Source organism: Dama dama, chromosome 20, assembly GCF_033118175.1.
Source record: "Dama dama isolate Ldn47 chromosome 20, ASM3311817v1, whole genome shotgun sequence".
Taxonomy (NCBI): Eukaryota; Metazoa; Chordata; class Mammalia; order Artiodactyla; family Cervidae; genus Dama; species Dama dama.
Genome location: NC_083700.1, coordinates 7845238 through 7854579, shown reverse-complemented (window position 1 = coordinate 7854579; position 9342 = coordinate 7845238). Strand labels below are relative to the sequence as shown.

The window sequence follows — 9342 nt, the reverse complement described above, 5'->3', positions numbered from 1 at the left end:
GAAACAGTGATTCTGCCCACACCCTTTTGGAAACAGTGAGGATCAGATTTTGGACCATGGATGGTAGGATACTTCTAATCCAAAAAAGAAGGATGTTAAAAGTAAGCCCCAAAGTAAGCCCACAAACTCTTGCTGGCCCATTTCCTTCCAGGAGGCAAATTTCCTTGACATTGTTTTTATAGACAAATGAATAAACCCGTGTTTTGAAGCATTGTACACTTCTTATTTCCTTTCCTGGAAGTTTGAGACCTGAGACAGCCTTACAGACAGTAAGCAAGTTTATATTTTCTGTGTGTCTATTTTGCAGGAGGATTTTTCTGCTCGTTCACTTTGCATTGTTGCGTCAGTCCTTTCTTCCTTATCTCTTGCAGAGGATGGAGAGCCAGAAGGAGGCTGAGAGGAGCTGGTATTACAGACCTGCTATCTGATTGGCTGGACGGTCGCTGCTGGACTATAAAAGAGACCCCTACAGGCTTGGGAGGGAGACGCTCAGAGGATTCTGACGGTATCTTTACCCGAGGAAAGGCAAAGTGCGCTCAGAACAGAAGCCACAGCTCCTCCTGCGGCAGTTCTTTCCTGTCGTGAATCCCACACTACACAAGATGTGCAAAGGACTTGCGGGTCTGCCGGCTTCTTGCTTAAGGAGGTAAGATTTATATTCAGCCACTGAACCAGACTGTGTTAAACTTTCAAATAGACTTTAAGTTATTTGCATGTTCTACTTACTAACCTGGTTCTTTGGATTAGGAACAACGTGATGCAGAAATCTTCGACCTCCTAGCTTTCCTTTAAAACTAGCAAGAAATTGTGACTTAGGAAGTGTTCACTCCAGATTTTGGCATCCTATATGTTGTTTTCTATGACCTTGATTTTGAAGACTCTTGTACTCCTCTAACCAGCTAGTTCTAATTAAGGACTGATATCAGGTTTTGGACTATGAACAGTGGTCTATAATATCGCTACCTGTGATTACTGCTATTTGACTATCACTGAGGAACATGGAATCATGGGTCTGGGCTTTCTGATGGTATATTAAATGTCACTTTGGGGAGGATGTTCCAGACTGAAGTTTGGCTACATCACCAGAAAGGCACTGTGCTATTTGTGGGATGCTCCAGTGTCTTTCACTCTCTGTTCTTCAAAGCAAATGCTGCAGTAAAATAAGAGTCTCAAAACTAGATCTCCCTTATCTCTTTCCCTACTCTAGTTCTGGAAATGCTATGTAGTTGTCAAGTACTGATCATAACCAATCAGCTAAGGGTTCTGTGGAAAGTCTCACTTTAGAGGCATTGTTTTATCAATTTACTGTCTCTTGATTAGTAAACAAACTTAAAGATATGCAGCTGCTCCTATGTCTTTGCCTTAAAAAAAAAAAAAAAGTACTAATAAATGCTTTCATAGGATGTTCATATATTAGCTAGCTGAAAAAATACAAAACTGTCTTTTACATGACTTCACCTTAAAGTTAAAAGTAAAAAGTCATTTTGTAGGTGTACTACCCCTTTTCATGTTCCTCTGCAAATAGAAATCACCTTAAATTTTAACTTAGAATTATCTCAGAAAGCACACTTTTTAAATACAGTCCTAAAGAGTTTACCTCCTGTCATTCAGGAACACGAAAAAATGTTCTTTTTTCCCCATTCTTCTGTGGCTGCTTTCAAATGAAGCAGGAGGATCTGGCAGAGAGTGCTTATGAAAACAGTGGCTCTGACCTTCATCATTAATTTCCTGAATTGAATAAGGCAAATCAATCCAAGCTTCAGTTAACTCAGATATAAAATTAATCATGCAAAACACAGGAATGTCAGGTGAAAGTTTTGCTCAGGAGACAGATAAGTAATTGCTCTAGAGCTTTACTCTCAGGAGCTGAGGCTAACCTGGGGAGGGAAAGTGTATGTCAGCAGGGGGCACTGCTCTCCCCTCTCCTCACTGCTGGACTTGAATCACCCTCATTCTCACGCTGGTGCCTGAGGCTCCGGAGGGACTGGGAAAGGCTCAAGGTCACATAGGTGGTGGGTGGTGGAGTGCAGATCACATCTAGATTTCTTACTTCCGAGGTCGCTGGAGTCATTTTGGTTTTTATTTCTTTGGTTCTATCGTGTCATAAGGACAAGTGTAATGTTCTTGCTAAGCATACTTCCAGGTCTTCATGAAATGACTCTGTATTGGTCAATAACTGTCAGATCTCAGCCAGACCTGGCACATGGAAATATGAGATCACAATATGCTTACATTATCACCTTAGGCTTCATGCTTAGATTTTGCTATTGTTAAGAAAGACTTTGTATCCCATGAGCAGTGGAGGAAACAGAGAAAGAAGAACAATCTTGGGGTGGGGGGAGAAAAAGTACTGTTTTAAGGGCAGCACAAGAGCATAATGGATTTCAGACTTCCTGGAGAAATGCACATAGCTAAGGCACTAATATATTAGTAGCCATCCTAAAATGTCCTTTTATCCTCGTGGCTTTATTTTCCTCTAAGTAGAGACATCTAGTCATTCAATTAGTCATTCATTTCTTTCAAAATGACATTTTTTCACTTTAAAACCATGTCTCTGCTTTTATAGAAAAGGAGATCCAAGCAAAAGAATAAATAAAGAGTGAGAAAGTTGAGCTAAAAGCTTATTAGGGGCCCCCCTTTTTTAGTAAGTCGTGTGCGCTGCCATGCCCTAGCTACCTATTAAACAGTGGCCATAAGCTGGAGGCTTTGCTCTAGTCACGAGCTTCAGTGACGACTCTTACACGCTTCTCCTTGTTATTGTTTTCCAGTCCCAGTGTCCTTCATAGTATAAATATCCTTAGAGTGTAGATATTTCAAGGGAAAGCAGGAGAGTCTTTACAACAAGCCTGCAGGACCTCAGGTTTCAGCCTGAGCTTTTGTGTTAACCCCCTCATTCCCCCTGCTCTCTGCTGGAGCCGCTCGCATCCCTGTATGTCCCATCACGTAACTTGCTCACCACATTCAGGCTGAAATGGAACAAACCTTTAATTCCTGAGGTGCTCCTACATTCCTCTCCTAACAATGAGGCAGATGGAAATAGCAGCCACCCTCCAGAAGGTGGCATGCAACAACCAGATGCCATATTTAACAGTTCCCTGCTCTTCAATTCCTAAAACTTAGAAAACTGTCAAGTTTTCATGATGTTTCTACTGAAGATACCTAAGTGATACCTAAGTGTAACAGGGTTACAGGTGGACTGAAGGGTCAGAAATCCAGTTACTGATGAAGGAGGCTCAGCTCCAAGTTTTGCAGTGAGTCATAGGGAGAAGTAGAGGTGGAATCTCATTTTCCTGAGAGTTCCTGCCAGCCTCAACTCCTATTTCCTAAATAAACTGCCTCTTTACTAGTAATGGACCCTTTGAACCGTACCATTAAAGTATCTTTTTAAAAGAACTGAGTGTCATTTTTCTGTTTCTCCCCCTTCTCGTGTGCAGTGCCAAAGATATGAAGCATCGTCTAGGTTTCCTGCTGCAGAAGTCAGATTCCTGTGAACATAATTCTTCACACAGCAAGAAGGACAAAGTGGTGATTTGTCAGAGGTAAGAGAAAAGGCTTTGGCGAAGAGCCACTGAGCATTAACTATCTGATGACAGAGATGCTCTGTGAGGGAAAAAGAAGCTATGTGTCACTAGTTAACCTAGATTTGGATCATGAAGGCCTTCTTCATGGATCTGCTTCACGAAGATCATGGTTGTATTTGAAATTTCCATCATCTAGTGGAAAGATTGCCCTATTCAACAACAGGTCTCATTGTTATGATGAAAAATAAAATCTCTGCATTTTATTCAAAATCGTACATGTTTTGCCCCCATTTTATATCTTAGCATTCAAATTATTCTTTTTCTCCAATGTCTTTAGGGTGAGCCATGAGGAAGTAAAAAAATGGGCTGAATCACTGGAAAACCTGATTAGTCATGAATGTAAGTATGACAACTTCCCACCATCCACCACTCCCCAAGATGAAGATAAAGCATGCTGGATAGACAAGTTATTTCATACTACACTTGATCTGATAGGAATTGCAGAAAGGCTTGGGTTTTTCCTAAATTTCAGGCTCAGAAAAATTAGTCCCCTTAAAGTTTTACCATACCCTAGATCTTTGTGATATACAATGGAAAGCTCATACATAGTCCATGTGGAAAACCATCTTTCTCACCACATCAAAAAAGGGCAGAGGAAAAACTCCAAATAGTTAGGTTTCTTTCAGAATTGACCTCAGTTTCTCTTCCCAAACTCACTTTGGCAACTAAGGGCAGCATAGGTATCTCAGAAGCATAAAATGTTCCCCAAAGAAACTTCAAACCATGAGCAAGAAACACTCAGTATACATGTTATCCAGCAGATACCAAACATAGATTAGAATTATCTGACCCTCAGTAATCCCTCCAACAGGGGAGATAGGGAACTATTTGAACCAATGCTTTGTTCCCTCAAGTACCCCAGCTTTATTTGCAATGCAGTGTCCACCAGTGCGATGACAACTCTGGTTCTTTCTCCTCTGTCCCAGGTGGGCTGGCAGCTTTCAAAGCTTTCTTGAAGTCTGAGTACAGTGAGGAGAACATTGACTTCTGGATCAGCTGTGAAGAATACAAGAAAATCAAATCACCCTCTAAACTAAGTCCCAAGGCCAAAAAGATCTATAATGAATTCATATCGGTCCAGGCAACCAAAGAGGTAGGTATAGATGGAAGAGAACTGTATCGATCTTAAAGAATCCTTCTAGACATTCAGTAACATGGATCCTTAGATGATGTGAGTTAAAGCTGCAACAGTGGAGCAGGTTGTTATAATCTTGACAGCCTCAAGTAAGTTCCTTAAGTAAAAAGCTCTTCATCTAGATGACTAAGATTATCTCCCTTCATGCATTTTTTTTGAATGAATCTTCCCAGTTTATGAGAAATAATGGGAGTTATTTCCTTGGGTTCTCTCACATGTGCCAGGGTGGAGCCAAGTGTCCTTTCATTCACTCCTGAGGTATAGAGGGTGCACACTTGTACAAAGCTCACGACCTCCCATCCTAATGGGGTAAAACGTGTAACGGACCCCTGGCCTCTGCCCCTCAGGTAAACCTGGACTCTTGCACCAGAGAGCAGACAAGCCGGAACATGCTGGAGCCCACGATAACTTGCTTCGATGAGGCTCAGAAGAAGATTTTCAACCTGATGGAAAAGGATTCATACCGCCGCTTCCTCAAATCTCGATTCTACCTTGACTTGGTCAGCCTTTCCAGCTGTGGGTCAGAGAAGCAGAAAGGAGCAAAGAGCTCCACGGACTGCCCTTCCCTGGTCCGCCAGTGTGCCTAGCTCTCACTCAGCAGTGGGAGGCTGAGATGCCAAGACTCTATGCCCGGAAAACCTGAGGCCACATGTTGACCTTCATTAAGCACCAGTGCTTTTTCCACCTTGCAGTCTAGTGTTCACGCTGCTGGCTATGTGTGAGTCACTCCCATACAAAAACTAGGTTACATTTCGGTGTTCATCAGGGCAGGACCTCATCCCAGTCCAGTTGTCTCAGATTTCTTTTGGTGTGCCATGTGAGCAGATATCTGGATAATGGCCTTGTGGGTCTGGATTCAAAGACTTGGCCGTTCTCTCCTGCCAACAGTGTGACCTCAGCTAGGTTGGTGAGCGGTTGGTACACATCACGTGACATCCACAGGCACATGTGTTCTGTTAACCAGTCTTGAGATGTTTAGATGGGGCTGATCTGTTTTATGTATCTCTGTGTGTGCATGTGTGTGTATATATATGTATATGTATATATACACATATATATACATACCTGCAGCCTGTATATATGTATGCATGTATACATACATATATATTTCTGCAAGAATAGACAAGAGAGACCCTAGGTGCTCATAACTAGACTGTGTGAACATACTTACATGCATGTTCTGATCCCCTGTCTTTCACTCTGCAACTGAACAGAGCAAAATAAACCAGCTGCCCTGCAGGCTACAAAAGGAATGCTAACCTGTGGAAAGTTGATTCTGTAAAACTCCGTGAGTCTTGCTGGAGAAGCATGGACTTCATGCTTCATTTAACCACCGACAGCTTCCAAGTTGGATAGTATTCTAAGGAGCGAACATAAAAAATGTTGTGCCTGTTTGACACAGTGCTGTCTTTGGCTGGTTGTCACTAGCGGCACCTTTGAACCCCCGGGCTGCTGGCCTCCCCTTCTTTGCCTGGGTGCTTGATGCATAGTAGCAGCCAGGTTGGTGTGGAGTTGGAGGAGGAGTGCTTGAACTGAATGAAGAAACAGAGGTAAAGCCTTGCCCGCTCTACCTACTATAGAATGCTGGTTTATTACGGGCACAGAATTTAAAGGTTAATGTTCTTATGCCCTACTCTGTTTTCCTCTCTTGATTAAGGTGCTCTTCTCATTTTGTTTTTCCCTGAGAACTTTAGCCATTAGATGAAGCTCCTTAATTCATTGTGGTTGTTTTTTCCCCCATAATGGCTCTAGGCTATATACTTGTTCCTTATAAACCAGCATCAGGGGAAAGATTACATTTTATAAGGGGTGGACATGTTTTCACAAACTGAAAAGCCCGCATAAATTTCTCTTTTGAAGATGGAATCTGGCTCATTGAATCCCAGACATCAGGACTAACAGGGGCTGAAAGCATTTCATTTTAGGCTCTGAGATGAAATGAGAGAGAAAAGGGATAAAAAAAAAAGGAGATCAATTTTAAACTACTGTTTAGAATTTTCCAAGGCACATGAAATACTTGAAAATGTCTCATTTATGTTATTTATGATGTTTTGTATAATGTTTTTATTATTGTATTGTTTTATAAACGGAGGTGCAAGATATCACCTGAATTATTAATGAATGGCCAGGAAGTAATTTTCTTCTCATTCTTCTAAAATTACTGCCTTTGAAGTGCACACATATGCATGCATGAACACTGCACTGATTCTTCCGGTATAACTTACAAACATGGACACATTTGTGATTTTTAAGCCAATAGACTGGGCTATAAAATGAAGACATTGAAGTGTGTGTATAGAAGTCTCTTGTATTAAATTTATAGGTTTCCCTTTCTGTATCTCTAGCAGATTTGCTTTCCATGCCTCCAGAGTTCCTCATCAGTGTCTCTTTCTGTTATACACATTTCCACACTTTGTCTCTAATTAACTCCAGGATCCAAATGTGTAACTCTATTGGTCTTGCCCTATTAGAACTGTCATGATCTTCAGATTGTTATCTGTACGCACAGACTGCTGTCTCACCAATAGGTCTGGAAGGTCATTCTGAATGAGAAGTAAATTATTTTATGTAATACATTTCTCAAGTGTGTTTTTCCATTGCATTTCCTCCTTATTTCATCACTATTTGGCATGCTGAGCTTACCGGCTCATGGTCCACGGACAGAATACTCCTTCCATGTGCATGCCTGTTTTTATCATCGTGTGCTTTAATGGCCTCAGAGTAGATACTTCCAGTGAAACACACACAACTTAATAATAAGGGTAAATAAATACTTCATGCAAAACTATCTGCTTGCAAACACATTAATGATCCACAGAGACATGTTATGAGAAATAGTAGCAGAGTGTGGGGCAAGTGTAGAAAATGGCTAATAGCCAGGTTTTTCTCTCTCCCATGCCAGCTCTGGGAAAGAAAGTGGGAAATGAAAATTGTTTATGTCTTGGTTCCTGCCACTGCTCTGTCTGCCTTTATTCAGAGAACTGAGGCAGTCTTGGCTTCAGAGACTTTGCTGAGCAGATTTGGCGGCTCGCTTGCAGGTCCTCAGTAAGTTCTCAAGGAATAGAGTTCACCACCCATAGCAACAGTGGTTCTCCCACCGTTTCCAGCCTGACGGAGAGAAGAGGGAAGCAGGAGACTGAGGGGGAGCAGGGGGGCCACAGACGCCTGATAAATGCATCCCTGCCAAAATTGTCAGAACGCTTTTCTTCTTTGACACATTCTTTTCCCTAGGAAAAACGTCACAGAACATTCACATGTACAGTCATAGCTATCGTCGGGAGACCTCCGCCTCCCCTGCCTCTCTCATGCTTACAAGGTGTTAGGGAAAAAGGGTCTTATGCTATTTTGAGGAATAGATCCTCAAGGATCCAATGAAAACGATGAACTGTATACTAATAAAAATACACAAAGAAATCCAAACTCCTCATAAACATTTAAAGGAAGCTCTTGCAACTCCAAAATGCACAAAGCTGTCAACATTCTCACACACTCTAGGTGTGTCAGACTCTCACAGAGTGTGTGAGGTTGCAGTTCATACAATTCAACATCAAAAAGAGAAAAGAACAACCCAATTAAAAAATAGGTTGTGACAGAGCCCCTGTTTGGCAGAACACAATAAAATTTTGTAAAGCGACAATCTTTCAATTAAAAAATAAAGTGGCAAAAACCCCACACTCACATACACACACATGCACACACACAGTGTCTAAAAGAATAAGCTGTGGATCTGAGCAGATATTCTCCAAAGAAGACATACAGATGGCCAATAGACCCATGAAAAGACGCTCAGCATCACTCATGATCAAGAAGATGCACATCAAAACCATGAGAGATCACCTCACACCTGTCAAAACGGCTATTATCAAAAAGTTAACAGTTTTGGTGAGGATATGGAGAAAATGGAATCCTCATGTACTGTTGGTGGGAATGTAAATTAGTATAGCCAAAATGGAAAACAGTATGGAGGTTTCTCAAAGAATTAAAAATGGAACTACTATACAATCCAGCAATTCCACTTTTGGGTATTTTCTAGAGAAAAAAAAAAAGAAACCACTAATTTGAAAATAATGTATGAACCTCTATATTCATTGCAGCACTATTAACGATAGCCAAGATACGGAAGCAACCTAAGTGTCTATTAATGAATGAATGGATAAAGAAGATTTGGTATATAAATACACAGTGGAATATTACTCAGCCATAAAGAAGAATGAAATGTTGGCATTTGCAGCAACATGGATAGACCTAGGGGGTACTATGTTAAGTGAAATAAGTCAGACAGGAAAAAGCAATTTCACTTATTTGTGGAACCTAAAAAACAAACAAAAAACAACAACAAAAGAACAAAAACAGAGTAAATGAGTGAGCATAACAAAATAAAATAGAGTCATAAGTGCAGAGAACAAACAAGTGGCTGTCAGGGGAGAGGGTGGTGGGGAGATGACTAATACAGGTAAGGGAGATTAGGAGCTACCAATTTCCAGTTACCAAATAAATGAGTCATGATTTAGTCATGGGGATGAAATACACAGTGTAGGGAATATAGTCAAGAATAATTAATATTTTTGTATGGTGACAAAGATGGTCAAAATGTACAAACTTTCAGTTATAAGATAAATAAATACT

The 9342-nt window shown here is 40.9% G+C and overlaps 1 protein-coding gene across 1 annotated transcript; it reads left to right on the top strand.

The window, feature by feature from the left end:
- Positions 1-510: 510 nt before the first annotated feature.
- On the top strand, positions 511-8742 carry RGS4 (regulator of G protein signaling 4). Its single transcript, XM_061120225.1, has 5 exons — positions 511-646; positions 3435-3539; positions 3859-3920; positions 4508-4674; positions 5064-8742. Exons 1-5 carry the CDS (start codon positions 603-605, stop codon positions 5301-5303), a joined length of 618 nt encoding a protein of 205 aa, XP_060976208.1. The 5' UTR covers positions 511-602; the 3' UTR covers positions 5304-8742.
- Positions 8743-9342: the final 600 nt, after the last annotated feature.

Excerpts from the sequence above, each read along its gene's own strand:
- RGS4 (XM_061120225.1), top strand. The coding sequence starts at position 603 with ATGTGCAAAGGACTTGCGGGTCTGCCGGCTTCTTGCTTAAGGAG. Across the intron at positions 3,540-3,858 it reads AAAGTGGTGATTTGTCAGAG|GGTGAGCCATGAGGAAGTAA; the intron begins GTAAGAGAAAAG and ends CAATGTCTTTAG. Across the intron at positions 4,675-5,063 it reads CGGTCCAGGCAACCAAAGAG|GTAAACCTGGACTCTTGCAC; the intron begins GTAGGTATAGAT and ends TCTGCCCCTCAG.